Raw genomic sequence first — 14108 nt, 5'->3', positions numbered from 1 at the left:
CAAACTCACCACATCCCGACGCGATGGCACAGAACCATCAGCAAGCAGTTTTGCTGAATCAGCAACGAGGGTACCCGACACTACTGACACCACCCAACTTACAACAAGCCTACCTGCCTATGCAACTTCCCGGACAGCCTGCGTATCATCTCCAGCAGGGATTACCACCACAACAGCAATTACATCAGCATCCACAAATGTTGCCACCGCTCTCCGCCGAACAGATGTATGCCGCAGCAGCTGCTCAACAGGCCGCAATGGCGCATCATCCGGGAGTAATGGGGTTGCCGTTACAGCAGCAGCAGCAATTCATGGTGCGGCCAGGGCAGGTTACGGGGTTGCCCGTGGGACAGATGCCGACACAGCAGCAGATGCATTATTTCAGCGCGCCGCATTCTCAGCCCCCGAAAACATGACGAGCGTGACTTTAGAAGGAACGGAAATGGCAGATTATTTATGGCGCACCTGTCACCAAGCGCGTGTCTCTTTTTGTAGATTGAAATTTTGAAGGAAGGTCGATGGAGACGGAGAGCTATTGTGAGGGGAGACGGAGACTGGGGTTGAGCATGGGGCAAGGTTCAGAATCACAATCAGAATATCACTTCGAGGAGCTCGTTAAGCTTCTGAGCTTCGTTAAGCTTCTGAGCTTCAATCGGCTTTGTAAATACGAGTTATAGATTGCTATGGGTGAGGCTTTTGAGTCTCATTACTAAAATTCGGTTGTCTCACAGCTATTGAACGAGCAATCGAAGTTATAGGCGTCTGCAAACTGCGATATGAGCCCGGTACGCAATAGCCAGGGATAACGAGTACATGGATGTGTGTGTAGAGGGACATACGGCGTGCTGCTCAATAGAGGGATCAGTCCATGTACGATAGACCACTCATTGATCATCGCCCATCCGATACGCAACAAGTCCGTCCACCCTATGGACGCTTGTCGAGAAACTCCTCAACTTGACCTGCTCAGCGTTCTTGGTGATCAGTCGTGGGTCCGAATCTATCCATTCTGCGGGCACTTCAGCGTCCTTGTCGGTGTAGGCTAGAATGTTGAATGTACCTGCGAGTGTGGATTGTGCGTTTAGCCTGTGGTATGGGATCAATTGTTCCGAGTTCAAAACGGGCGTACATGGTTCGTCCAGCATGGGTAAGAAGGAGACGCTCGCTGTGATCTGGCGCATCACGGCTGCGATCTCGCTGTTGGTTTGCTTTTCTGTCTTTGGTGCTCTGTCGTTCGGTCCGATGCGTCAGTCTGCTGCTTCGTGGCAGAAGAGCTACCCGCACGCATATTAATACTCTGATGCATCACGTACCTCCCAGCATTCTCCTTCACATCATCCGTCTTATCCAACTGGATGTCGAAGGACCACCTTTCCAGCACCTCACGCGTCGCTTTTGAGCTCACTACCATGACAAGCTTGCTAACTTTCTTGGCTATTATCCACTCTGTAAGACATCCGCAGTCAGCACAAGAAACGTCCTCATGAAGCTGTCCAGGTGAATGCGAGTGACAAAGCGAACATACTGTCGAGCTGGGAAAGGATAGCTTTCAGGTATGCCTGAACGCCATCATGCGAACTGACGAGTAGATTCAAGCCGTACTTCTTCTCCATCCGAAAATCTTTCCGTGGGAGATGGGGGGCGTGGGTTAGTGTCCTGGACGGATACATATACAATATCGGCCCAACGCACATATGCTCTTACCTTCTGGTGGATACAACCCGCGTTGGAACAGAATGCTACGGGAAACCGAGTGTCAGCAACTCCGGGACAGTCGAACTTGCCACGAGGAAGCGCTATCCCGCCGTAGCTGCTTTCAGAGGTCCTTACCTGTTGATTCCATAGCCTGAAATTCGGAGGCTCGTAAGTCAGGATTGTCCAAGATTGGTCTCTGTAAACTCAACCAACTTACTGAAGAATTCAATGACGATCTGTGCCGAGCCCCGCAGAGTGATGTTTTTTCCCTTTTGAATGGTAGCCATGTTTGTTTTACGCAACTGGTACTGAATTTGAAGCTTTGGGGGACGTACGAAAACACAGGTGATATGGAGTACGTGGGAAAACGTCGTTCAAAGTAGGCCTCCCACTTTTCACGCGTCCGACTTGTCCGAAAGCCTCGTTACGCGTCCCCATAGTAGGACGTTCCTTCGACGTGACTGTATGTAGATATGAGGTTCCACCCAGATTCTTACAAGTGATATTCCAGAATCGCCGAGACGGCTTCATCCCTTCGCTAGCCGAGCTTGCCAATGTGGCTACGCCCCATTGATGACCGCCTGCGACTTGATATGGGACTAAATAACAGTGTGGGAAAGGTGGGCTGGCATAGGGCCTGCCCACATCTCAAATTCTTGATCTTCGGTGGCTAACCCTTCAAACCGAGATCGATCGCACACCCATACATGTGCAGTGCGCTCGGAATCGACATTTTGGGAACCAAGCCGGAATTTCAGCCTCCAGCTCAGCTTGCAAGCGCGAAACGACATAATCGTTCGCTTTTTCGCCAACTAGCATCAGTCGCGCTGTCGAAATTGACAAGTGGCAGCGATTTTGTCTCCGACCTCATGGCAAAGCTAACGACCGGATTTTATAGAGCTCTGTGGATCTATGCGCTTTTTGGACATTCCATCAACTCTATGAACTGATTCCAAGGGTCATTTGGCGCTCCTTGTCACTTTCGTCCAAGAAGAGGGGCACGTGTGGGTCCAAGAACGATTAAGCATAATGCAATACGCGCGGCACACCGGGATTCCGAGCCTCGGCAGAAACCTTCGGTGAACTCCATCGCCGGTGCAAAAAGCAGCAGGAGACACCAGGACATTTCACTTTCCTGCTGGCCACGTATTTCCCATTCGGCACCTTTTCTCCACCAAGGAAAACCAGAAAGATGCGCGATCCCCCTCAAACCGGCATGGCTCCAGTAACCCCCACCGCCACGCCGACCACCGAGACGGCCTCTAAATCTCCTTTCCTGCGCCTCTCCCGCAAAACATCCACCGCAGTCTCCTCCACCAGTACGCCCGTTGCCCAGGTGGCCGCTCCGCTTACGGTCGCCGTCGGCAGCACACTGGGCACGCTGGAGACTCTCCCGACAGCGTTGTTGGATAGAGTGCTGCAGGCATGTGCGCCGGAGTTGGCGAAAGTGAGGAATGTTTCACGGGGATGCAGAGCGGCGGTGGATAGGTATGTGGGGAAAAAATGCAAGCGGTTTCAGGAAAGCGTTGAGGAGGCTGAGTGCTGGGGTCATCGGTGAGTGTTTCCGAGGTTTCCTGTCGGTTGAGTCGTGAAGGTTTTGTGCGTTTCACCAGCATCAGCTCCTAACTGATACTCTTGCAGCGCGCCGACCCTGTCGGACCTTCTTTTTCTAGACCCACTAGCCCTCCGCAATATTCTCCAAAAGTACTATGCGCCGCGTCTCTACGGCACTGGCACCTCGCTCAAAATCCAAGGCACCAACGGTGCCGCGGGCAACGCCTTGCGCATCGAGTCCTCCGAAGTCGGCGGCATCAGCGAGCTCGGTGATGAGGATGACGACGACGAGTCGGATGAGTTGACCAATGATCTCAACCGGGGCGGGGACACCGCGTTGGAGAGCGTCGGCGACGATGATGTGAAACGGGGAGTTAATGCTACTTCAGGCGGGACATTGGCTCGCACGGGTACGGTGGTGAAGCGGGAGGCGGCTATGCAGAAGTTGTTGTTCACGGCCTTCCGGGCCGCGCTGGACAACTATGAGGAAGGGTGCTGGGCTACTGTGGGGGTGCTGAGGGAGTTTGTGGTCAAAAACAGGCTGCAGTATAGTCTGGCGGCAACCGCCGGGTCCAGTATGGGCACTCCCAGCAGTCCTAACAACGATGTCACGGCTTTGGGGACAAGGCTGGACATCCCCGACGACGTCCATTCCGAACGCGACATGGCGGATGGTGCCAGCGTCCGCTCGGGATGTACGGAACGTCGTAACAAAACGGACGGCGGTCTTGGTTTAGGCGCAGACGGCCAATCGCTCGACAATCTGCTGAACCTTCCGACCCGCCTCTTACCCACCTTGCCCGCATCCACCGCGAAAGACTCCATCTGGCTCCGGCTCAACGGCGAACTTTACCGCCAAGCATGCATGCACGGCCACGCGTTCAATCTGCCGCCTCTCAGTGATTTGGGAGGCATGGAGGAATCAAGCATCAATGGCGGTGGTGTGGTGGGCACACTGACCGCATCTGCGGAGATTGCCGTCAGAGCAGACCAGCCAGGGATGCTTGTGGCCTGTTTGGATTCATCGCGAATCGTGGGATGTCTGTGGGCAGTGATCGACAGAGGCTTCCAGGCCGTGATGGCCGCCGATCGGGTGGGAAGGCGGGTAGGTGTGGATTCTGTGCTGGTATTGCTCGACGCGGCGTTCAATGACCCTCTGGGACCGTGGGCTGGGTGCCTTGCTAGTCGGAAGTGGGGATTCGATGGGTGGCAGCGGGGAAGGTCATACGGGGCGGCGCAGGATGGGGAGGTACTGGCGGCGGATACTGCGAGGGGATTACTGATCAAGGCGGAGGAGTGCACGAAGCTGTATGGACTGCCCTGGCATCGCCTGTCGGTGCGTGGGGAGTTTGCTGTTGTGCCGGTGGAAGAAGTAGCGAGAGAGGTTCGCAGTCGTTTAAAGATTATGATGTAGTTTGTAGTCGTCAATATGCACCGCATTGCCGTGACGTTGATCTAATACCTTTCCGTAACTTGACTTTCGAAATATTTTGTAACATCTGGAAGGCTTGCAATAAGTTTGAGAGGAAGCACAGTGGTGGTACCATAGAGGAGTGCTAGGACAGATCTGCATTATTGTTATTAAGTACATGAGCGGCAGCGCCGGTTCAACCGTAAGTAGACTATAAACGAAGGAGAATGGTACGGAAAGGAATAGCTAATCATACAGGAGATATGAACGCTATCAAGGTCTCAGAGAGGTAACTTGTGAGTATGCTATGAGGTGCGGAAGTTACGCGGGCTTCATGTCGTGAAGCTATGAGGATTTCTGCTATACTATATAAGGGCGAGATCGAAGATGAACGCTCGCATACGCCTCTTGAGTGTCTCAGAGAAATGTCAGTGTCGAGATCTAGCATTCTCAGGGTGAGAGTCCATTAACGCCACTGCGCAAAGTTTGAGGACGCTGGAATCTCATAATAGTTCCGAGGTGCTGCCGATGGTTGGGGCAAAGGCTGGGCCCTGAACTGCTGTTGCTGTTGCTGCTGGCCATACTGCGGCTGCTGCTGTTGATTATAGTGTTGTTGGTAAGGAGAGGCGGTACCGGCTCCACCAGCGTTGTGATGGAAAGCCGGTCGAGAGGCCTGCAAAGCGGACTCAGATTTCATCTTCCTTAGGCCTCCACCCTGTCGTCCTCCCGCGGATGCTGCGACATCGCGACGCTGGCCCCACACGCCAGGTCGATCGGGGCGGGCCCATTGGCGTTTTGATTTGACGATAACGGGGAAGAAAAGCTCATTGAGTTGGTTCTGACTGTGAAGGAAGAGGGAAGTACATTAGTGATGCAGTTCTAAACAATCTCAGTACATTCTCACAAATGCATACGCTTTGTAGACATCGTCATGAGTCTCGCCAGAGATCTGAATGGCGTTCTTCTCTTTTATGTAGCTGATATCGGTGTAAGTGTCCATAGCAATTTTGCTACAAAAGCAAGATATCAGTCCATGAAGCCATGCGATCATAGTGCAACCTCTCAACCGACATACCCAATCGCCTCTGCGTCCGGCCCCGCTCGGAGTCGCTGTTCGTCCCAGCCTGGAGGGCAGTAAACGAAGCCCGTGACATCTAAAATCCAAGGGGAACAGGTCAATGAACCATCTCCACTTAACAATTTGATTTCAACCAGGGAGGTGCTGTCAGACAAGCGTACGCAAGTCTCCTCCTCCAAGCTTAATTTATCCTCCGTTCCTCTGCCGTTTCCCATCCTGCTCCCGTCTCATGACGAAGGTACGTCAATGGCACACAACACGTACCAACACCAACTTGTTCCCAAGTACGCTCCCCCGTGAATGGTTCGCCGTTAGTCATATTGTCGAGTGTTATGGGTGTATATGCCGATAGCAAGTCGTGGTGTCAGAACCCTGTGCTGAGGAACGTCGTCTGCTCGCGAAATGTAAACAAGGCGTGCCGCCGAAATGACGTATTTCCGCCAGTCGAGAACTTTGCTGATGTTTTTAGAAAGCTTTCCCGGATGGCCTCTGTCTTATACGCTTTCCGTTGTGGAGCCCGGAAGCTCGTGTTGACTGATAGGAGAATGCAAGAGGTGGGAACACCAGGAAAACTGCCGAGTACGTCGAAATTGCCAACAGAAGTCCCTGACAAACTTGCAAGGCGGAGAGGTATTACAGTTAAGAGGTCGTGGGAGAGAGCACAGTAACAGTACCAGAACGAGAGGACCGCCAAAAGAGCTCCTCAGTCTGAATGTCAAGTTTGCAGAGTCCGTGGGAGAATGCGCTCTGGGAAAACTGCGATTTATTACAGCTGCGACATGATAGACATGATGGCAAGCGACGCGCTGGCTGTGTAACAATCGCTCGCAAAGGCCAAAAGACATCGAGACCTGTTCGATTCCGGTCCAGCTATCATTTCAGCCCACACGAAACAAAACTGATATACATATTGCATATGATGTGCATTAGACTGTCGGATGGACAGCGGTGTCGTTAACATGGCTATGCTGCTTGGCCATACTGTGGCGCTAATGAAAATGATAGAACGCTTCTTCCCATATCCAACGTCCGCGTCACGGCGAAAAGACACTTCCTCTGCGTCTTCCTCTTGTCAACATCCTCAACAAATCCGCCCGATTCAGCACCGTCTTCACTACATAGTCATTTGCTCGTGAGCCTCCGACTCGCACGTCCGTGAGACACTGGCAGGCAGTCAGCAAGAGTAACACTCCAGCGCTCGTCACCGCCGGACAGTACCGCAGGTCGAGTGCGCGCAACCTGGGGCACCATGTCGCAAGCGCATGCAATGCGCGGTCCGTCACGTATTTGCCCCGCAAGCAGAGATGCGTCAGCCTAGGGCATTGTCTCGCTATCTGCGCAACGATTGTGTCATCGCGTAAAGATTGAAATGGTGAAGTAGCAGGTCCTGTGACCATTGGAGGTGCAAACGCTTCGAGACGATCGCCGAGCCCGCTAACTAGAATGGCAGCAAGGTAGACGCCGTCTCCGCGCGTGAAATCCATATTCGCTAAATCAAGGGTATGCAGTGTGGCAATCCTTGTCTGAAGCTTCTTGATACTCCTTTCGTCCATGTCCAGCACGGAGGGGAGTTGATAGTAGAATCGATGGTGGCCACCGGTACCGCAAGAACCTGTGAGGGTCAATGACCTGATGTTGGGGCACGCTTCCATGAGCAGCGCCAGTGTGCGCGGGTCTAAAGGATCGCAAAACATCTTCAGAGACTGAAGATTTCGACAGCCAACCACCAGGCGGTGCAGGAAATCCGTGTCGTCCGGCTCTTCGAAGCGGACACGCGTGAGGTCAAGCTCACGAACAAGATGATGGGTTGATGGTGTGTCAGCATTGTCCGTCCGTGCGCCAAATGTACCTGGGGCGCCAGGTCCGTGCTCCATCTCGATCAAATGCCGTTTGAGAAAACGCATCGTTCTCTCTTTCGAAGACATCAAGGGCGCCATCCAGAGCGATTGTCGTGCTGGCTCATACCAATGTCGACAAACCAGCGTGCATGCCGCAAATGTGGTTTGGTGGATGACAGGCGCCGCGGCCCTCTGACGGACTTTCTCAAAAATGAGAAAAAGGATCTCTGGCGGAAGACGACTTCCAGCTGTTCTGGCGTTTTCAGCCTCGCTTCTTATGCAGTCTTCAATTTGGCGTTCTGCCTCGGTTGCGGACACCATCTTAGTATAGGGGGAAAAAGTTAGCAGCTTTGGACAGTACCGGAAACACTCTAATCAACCCACCTTTCTGAAGTGCCGAGACACAACTAGTTTGCGAGTATGATAGGTCACCTACGGGTACCGCTTTCCACGAACGCGAAGCTCGAGCTGTTAACGTACTCTGACTCCAATGCGACCCCAAATCGCAAAGCTAAGGGCTTTAGCTCTTTCCTTTCGGAGATTCTCTATTCACCATGGTGTGCTCCGCCGCCAGTGAGGCCGGCCGTTTGCGAAAGTCAGAGTTAATCTTATCGGCCATCGACTCCGAACAATAAAGCATAATAAACGGCCTGGAGGAATTGCCGGTCAAAGTTATTTGGAACACAGTGTTGTCAACCTTGCAAGCCCCGGGAGATATAGCCCCTGGAAGTTGCGTCACCTTCGCTCCACGAAGCGAGGTCACGACTGGGTCACGACAAAACGTCCACATCGGCACTCTAGCGAGATAGTGCTCGATGAATCCCGTGAACGGGTACCTATAATAGCAGAAGGCAGATTCGAGCGGCCATGAAAGAGAGCAAGAGCCCTGACCTGCTCGCCTCCCATCGCCTGCCATCTGACCCACAGAGGATGGGGATGTAATAGGTAGGCACGGTGCACCGGATGAGTTAGAGACGATGTGGCCGGTGAGGGAGGCCGGGTATGTGCAAAGTCCGTACCGTCTTTCAAAACTTCCCAAGCTTCCGCGATTTGGCGGAACTCCCGGGAATATGGGAAGGGGAATTGGTGAAAGTTCATGGAACTCTTTCCGGGCCACACCACCCATCACTGCTCTCGTTCTCCGCGAGACGATCATCATACCAGATCTCGCCGATTTGCTTATCATCGGCATCAACGCCATACCGAACCTGAGAGCCATCGACCTGGGATCCATCATCGACACCCGGTACTCCCAAGCGTGAAGGATAAGCACGCACCATGTGCATCGCCACAATATGCTGGCCTTATCAGTGAGATTCAGGGCCGATCCGATTTGCAATGCCCCCACCTCCCACATGATATCTTCGCATGGGAGCCAAAATGCCTGCCTTTTTTCAAATCATGTCCGGAGTCCGGATGCCTCCGAAGCGCTGAGGCCCATCAAACCTTTTGGCTCTGAATACTGGCACCTTTTGTTGGGCCATTACCGGCCTCGACCTGTCGAACAACGCTTTGGAATCTGAACTCGTAGACACCTTGAGCTCAATCCTGGAAAAGTGTGTCGCCCTTCAAACGCTCAACCTTCATAACGCCGGCCTATCAGAAGGTGCCCTCCGCACCATCGCATGGGGCCTCACAGATAGCGACAGCTGCCGTCAACTTCGCACAATAGACGTGGGACCCAACCGACTGGAGTTGGGCTTGAAGGAGCTGTCCCCCATTCTGAACGCCAATCAAAACTTGATAACAAGCGTGCGCGCTTTCGCCGTTACCGCAGGCCAAGATGACGGAGCCCTGAAGTTGTTTTTCAGCGCAATCGGGCGTTGCGTCGGGATTCTGCAACTGCAACTCAGCGATAACATTCTACGACGTTCTGGATGCAATGCTGTAAAGAAACGAAAGCCAAAGACTTCCGGCGCCAGCGAACTCGAATGCGAGAAGGGATAGCACCTCTGGAGTCCAATCTCCCTTCGGCTAAAGGAACCGATTCCGCACTCTTCGATCAATACTTGCATATACAGCATCTCAACGCCGCACAGTTCAAAGAGGTCTACCGCGAGAAGACGTGGAGGCGACTCCGCCTGCGAGCTTACTCCCTGCCAAAAAGTTCCGCGGCCGATGTCATCAATCAAATGAAAGCGTTGTTTGGAATGGGTGTTGTCGTGGTTCTGGGCAACTGGAACGAGGCCGGGCGGACAATGAAGTTCCAAATCTCACCCAAGACGACGGGTTTCCGCAAGATATTTAAGCGCACGAAGATAAAGGGCATCTTACCAGACGAGTTCCGCACATCATCACTTTGCTTTATGGTACTAGAGGTGGTCGCGGGACAGGAAGGCAATGTTTAGAATGCATTGTGGGACACTCAAATTTCTGAAGTAGGATGTTTAAGATGCGGGGCCCACGACTGAAGCAAACTGTCCCACCACCACCTCTATTACCTTATGTGAAAATCGCCTCAAGAGCGGGTGCAAATGAGCACCCTCTTCACCGCAGGATGCGGGCAAGAGGATATCACGAGAAGTTTCGTGGCCTGGCCGATTGTACCAACCGAGATTGTTTGAAGCTCAGGGACGGACCGTCGCTGGATCCGGTGCCAACACACTTATGTGTGACTACAACCGCGACAACATTTCCATCCTTGCGATGATGAAGATAGTAAACGTTTACATTCATCAAGGAGAGAGGCCTAGAGCGTATGCCGTAGTGTGATTGAGTTGGTTGCGACCGGTTTCTCGGAGCTGTACGACGCACAGGTTGTCTCTGCTGAGTTGAAACGAGAGCTCTCGGGCTTTGTTGAGGTGGAGCAGGAATCGACTGTTCGCGCCTTGCTAGGGCGGTAATGAGTGGGGTTCGTATTGTGGATACTGTGAGTCGGGGTTCGCCGGCGCGTGCTTTCGGGCTCGCTTAAATGTTTGATTATGCGTGGTCCCGTATCCGTTTTCGGCCGACTTGACCAACGCAGAACAGCCTGAACTGTATATGAATGATGAGATACCCAAGATTCAAGATACCGTTGTGTCTACATCGTCGTTGTACATAGCGAGTCGAAGAATATCTGTTAAAGCCCCGCTTCAGCGGTGGGACGTGTTGAAAGAGTCAGTTACTCGAACTCCAGAAGCTGACCAAGAGACCAACAGGCTGAGCACTTTGGGAGGGAGACGTGTATATGGTGGTAGGACTTCCGACAAAGAAGCGAAACACTACGGCCCACTGCAGCCAGAAAGGCTGTTACACACCATGCCGACGGGTGTCTGACGACCTTTGTCCTGGCTTGCTTCTTGTAGGAGTTTGAGCACCGAGCTCCCGGTCTCGCGAATTCCTGGATTCACAGCTGCGCCATCGAGTGTCCATTTCAAGCAACCAACCCTTTTTTGGACTCTACGGATGCAGACGCTTGTCCGCTTGCGAGTGGAAAGTCCAGGGTCCCTCCAGGGCTTCCTTGATATGCCAGCAGGACCCTGGACTTTCCACTCCAAAAGCCCTTCTCATTATCAAATCAACCTCCTTTTTTTCGAACTAGCATGGCAACTTGTCACCCTCTGAACCTTCGCGATTATCAGTCTCAGTCTCTCGATAATGGCTTCGTTATTACCTCTGCTTGTATCTTGTCGCCTGCGCTTGTGTTTATCTTTGCCTTGAACCTTGTGCTCTATGGAACAGGCTTGTTTCTCGGCATCATCAGCATCTTCGTGCTCCTGAGAAGAAAACGCGATTGGTCTTCTACAGCTCTGGCGAAGCCTGTCTTGACTGCTGTCGGAATCTCATTAGGTCAGTGCGTAAGGTCAGCCGGTCCAAGTCGTTTGGGTTTAGGGAGCTGCATGCACTGTCTTCAGTCGGTAACCCCGTACCTTGTAGGTTATACGGGTACGTACCTGGCCCTCCTGTTCGATGCTCCGCCAGGGACTGCCGTGCTATTGTGGTATGGGACAGGGCTGGCTGCAAACTTCTATCAGGTGGGAGTTCCTCACGGTGCTAGACAGCCCGTAAAGCGCAGGCGTACGTGACAAGAGGCAATGCTGACTTCGGACACATATTTTACAGGTGTGCATTGCAAAACTGTGGGCGGATCCAATTCGAGACCTTCTGCAGCAAAAGGAGTTTTCGCCCACCGCTCAAGCCCGTTTCGATCTTATGAACTCGCAAATCGAGCGGCGGCTGCTCATAATTCTCGGGTGTTGCCACACTTTCATTGCATCCATGTCCATCGGATGGGCCTTCTACCTGCAGAAGCGTGATGCAGCGAAGGCATTTCTCTTTTTTGCCGTGTTCACTACGAGCTCTTTAATTTGCACCGCCGTGCTTCAAAATTGTGCGCGGACTTCTATGAATCAGATGCTAGCGCACTTGGAAGAAGCTGCGGATTTTGTAAACGATTCTGCAGTCACCGGTAAGCGTCTAGGGGCGACTTCATTATCCCATGCAAAACTCTCTCTCACTGGCTCTGTCAATAGGGACGAAAATTCAGAGGCTCCGCAGCTCTACAGTTAATGAGCCGTTGTGCAACCTGGCAGGGCCTGCGGCCGAGGAACATGCCAGTGGTCCCCGTGAGGATGTCCGACGTGTGATTCAAGTGGTGAGTACAAACGATCGTGATTTGACAACACTTTTCGGTGCTCGCCTCTGATGCTTGATATTCCGCCAGGTCCAAGTATCCCGGCAAACCGCAAGGTTTTCCGGATACAGCGTCCCAATGACGCAATTTGCCGTTATAATATGGACGGTGGCTGTCCGCTCTCCAGAATCCATGGGTGGCATCAGCTTCTTGCTGTCGATGCGTTCCTTACTCATCTGTCCGGTGATTTTTGCAAGTAATGTATCCGAACGACCAGAGTACCGTGATCGGACCTCCTCTTGAGACCTAACTGAGCTTCCTTCTGTCGCAACTCACAGCCATATGGGTTTACGGCATCCAAGTAGGACTGCAACGCAACCGCTCCAACAAAGGGTCATCCGAGACCCGTGTCTCAACAGCAGCAGGAGCTTCAACCACGTTACGAAAACCAGTGACCTCGGGCACGTCCTCTAAATCATCCTCGCAGAACAGCCATCAGCAGGGGTTCTCCGCCGCACACGAGGGTGGCAGGAGCGGTCGCTTTATTGGGATGGGCCAACAATCGTCTACGAGAAATATCGCGCTTCTAGCTCCATCGTCACGCGCTCCTCCATCAGTGTTTGAGGATGATGACACGTCCCCATTTCCGACGCTGGTGTCTCCGTCGCTAATGAAGCGAGGGGCTGAAATCAACGGTCAATGCAGCGCGTCGTCACGATTGTTCGCGGACTGCGACGATGAGAGGGGGCGGAGTGGCGGAGGAGGCTTGGAACCTGTTTAGCAAGATTTTGGAATGGGACTTCTGGAAGCCTTCGAATGGGAGGCGTGGATTGATGTGGATGTGGCGCCCGTTTACCTATCTTCTCGGGTCGAACGCAACATCCCACGTGCTTGGGTCTCGCCTATCCAGTACTTAGGAACGGTTTTTATGCGTATGCTGAGGGCCACCCTTTATTCGGTCGCGGGGGCTCGGTCGTGATAGACGGAACAGTTTTGGGGTGTTGAGACATTAGAGTTTTACAGATACCCACAAGACGTAGGTTTTCACATCATATTAATAGATGCGGCTTAAGTCGATAACATTATGATTGTCATGGGAGGAACCGCTCAATTATTTGGACGGCCTAACATATGATGTCTGAAGAAGGCTTCGACAAAGGAAGCACCTACTTGGTGAGAAAGCGGGCGTGCTGTCGACGAGACGCGTTGACTCTCCAGATCCAAGTCCGCGACCGCTTCCGGCATTCCTTCCGCGAATTCCACAACCTCAGCAGCCAACATCAACAACCGCACAAAGCGTTGACAGCGCACATTACCTTCGGAAACAGCCACCCACTGGCCTCCGCCCGAGCCGTCATACCCATCACCACCCTCGCCCTTACGTTCATCAAAAAAACACGCACTCAAAATGATGACAGACGATCAACTAATGGCCGCAGTCAACACGCTCGGCGGGCTCGTGTTCACACTCATCGTCGTATACCACTACATTGACGCTCGGGGCAAGAAGGCCGTCGTACACCCTGGTTTCGGAGGGGTATCGCCTGCGGGTTCAAGGAGGGCGTCGGTCACGGGGTCGTCGTAGGGTGAGGATGGTGGGAGATCAGAGTGTGGGAACGGGGGATATGAGGAATGGGGGAGATATGGAATGCGGATAGGCAGCTTCTGCGAGACGATGCGATACGATACGATTGGGAGGGAGAAGATGAAGCATGTTTCTACGAGCCTGCGATACCAAATATCACGGACGGAAGTCTTTTGTCCCACCTTTCGAAACGGACCTCTGCCCGCACCACCATCCCTTGCGCCAATAACTACGTTCGACTCTTTAACATGAACTGCCGTGCGTTCCGCCCTGCCTTTGCTTTATCTGTCCATTCACTCTCGAAGCTACGCGGAGATAAGGGTCAAGCCGTTAATCGCATGCGCGGGAAGGCCTTCCTAATACCGCGAACGACGAATGCAAGTGGAAGTTCG

The 14108-nt window shown here is 52.9% G+C and overlaps 7 protein-coding genes across 7 annotated transcripts; 3 read left to right on the top strand and 4 right to left on the bottom strand.

Annotated features, from left to right (window-relative positions):
• Window positions 1-650: 650 nt before the first annotated feature.
• Window positions 651-2138, bottom strand: EV422DRAFT_357435 (DNA-binding protein). The gene is made up of 7 exons (XM_053066609.1): window positions 1913-2138; window positions 1831-1846; window positions 1705-1739; window positions 1526-1621; window positions 1314-1446; window positions 1130-1227; window positions 651-1060 (listed from the first exon to the last, which is right to left on the bottom strand). Exons 1-7 carry the CDS (start codon window positions 1980-1982, stop codon window positions 885-887), a joined length of 624 nt encoding a protein of 207 aa, XP_052927535.1. The 5' UTR covers window positions 1983-2138; the 3' UTR covers window positions 651-884.
• Window positions 2139-2838: 700 nt separating this feature from the next.
• On the top strand, window positions 2839-4758 carry EV422DRAFT_618355 (uncharacterized protein). The gene is made up of 2 exons (XM_053074032.1): window positions 2839-3249; window positions 3337-4758. Exons 1-2 carry the CDS (start codon window positions 2888-2890, stop codon window positions 4661-4663), a joined length of 1689 nt encoding a protein of 562 aa, XP_052927534.1. The 5' UTR covers window positions 2839-2887; the 3' UTR covers window positions 4664-4758.
• EV422DRAFT_521191 (uncharacterized protein) lies at window positions 4759-6488 on the bottom strand. Its single transcript, XM_053069737.1, has 4 exons — window positions 6003-6488; window positions 5736-5814; window positions 5575-5670; window positions 4759-5502 (listed from the first exon to the last, which is right to left on the bottom strand). Exons 1-4 carry the CDS (start codon window positions 6055-6057, stop codon window positions 5127-5129), a joined length of 606 nt encoding a protein of 201 aa, XP_052927533.1. The 5' UTR covers window positions 6058-6488; the 3' UTR covers window positions 4759-5126.
• A 189-nt stretch (window positions 6489-6677) lies between these two features.
• Window positions 6678-8147, bottom strand: EV422DRAFT_357421 (uncharacterized protein). Its single transcript, XM_053066608.1, has 3 exons — window positions 7961-8147; window positions 7588-7897; window positions 6678-7497 (listed from the first exon to the last, which is right to left on the bottom strand). Exons 2-3 carry the CDS (start codon window positions 7895-7897, stop codon window positions 6773-6775), a joined length of 1035 nt encoding a protein of 344 aa, XP_052927532.1. The 5' UTR covers window positions 7961-8147; the 3' UTR covers window positions 6678-6772.
• Window positions 7957-9193, bottom strand: EV422DRAFT_357412 (uncharacterized protein). The gene has a single exon (XM_053066606.1). It carries the CDS (start codon window positions 8931-8933, stop codon window positions 8097-8099), a length of 837 nt encoding a protein of 278 aa, XP_052927531.1. The 5' UTR covers window positions 8934-9193; the 3' UTR covers window positions 7957-8096.
• On the top strand, window positions 9194-10024 carry EV422DRAFT_357413 (uncharacterized protein). Its single transcript, XM_053066607.1, has 2 exons — window positions 9194-9885; window positions 9956-10024. The coding sequence occupies exons 1-2, from the start codon at window positions 9454-9456 to the stop codon at window positions 9956-9958; spliced, it is 435 nt and encodes a 144-aa protein (XP_052927530.1). The 5' UTR covers window positions 9194-9453; the 3' UTR covers window positions 9959-10024.
• A 958-nt stretch (window positions 10025-10982) lies between these two features.
• EV422DRAFT_521186 (uncharacterized protein) lies at window positions 10983-13231 on the top strand. Its single transcript, XM_053069736.1, has 5 exons — window positions 10983-11532; window positions 11621-11966; window positions 12031-12152; window positions 12222-12387; window positions 12470-13231. The coding sequence occupies exons 1-5, from the start codon at window positions 11101-11103 to the stop codon at window positions 12910-12912; spliced, it is 1509 nt and encodes a 502-aa protein (XP_052927529.1). The 5' UTR covers window positions 10983-11100; the 3' UTR covers window positions 12913-13231.
• Window positions 13232-14108: the final 877 nt, after the last annotated feature.

Source organism: Fimicolochytrium jonesii (genome assembly GCF_025526975.1).
Source record: "Fimicolochytrium jonesii strain JEL569 chromosome Unknown EV422scaffold_5, whole genome shotgun sequence".
In the NCBI taxonomy this organism is placed as follows: Eukaryota; Fungi; Chytridiomycota; class Chytridiomycetes; order Spizellomycetales; family Powellomycetaceae; genus Fimicolochytrium; species Fimicolochytrium jonesii.
The sequence above is the reverse complement of the archived record's forward strand: the minus strand, read 5'-3'. Positions and strand labels throughout refer to the sequence as shown.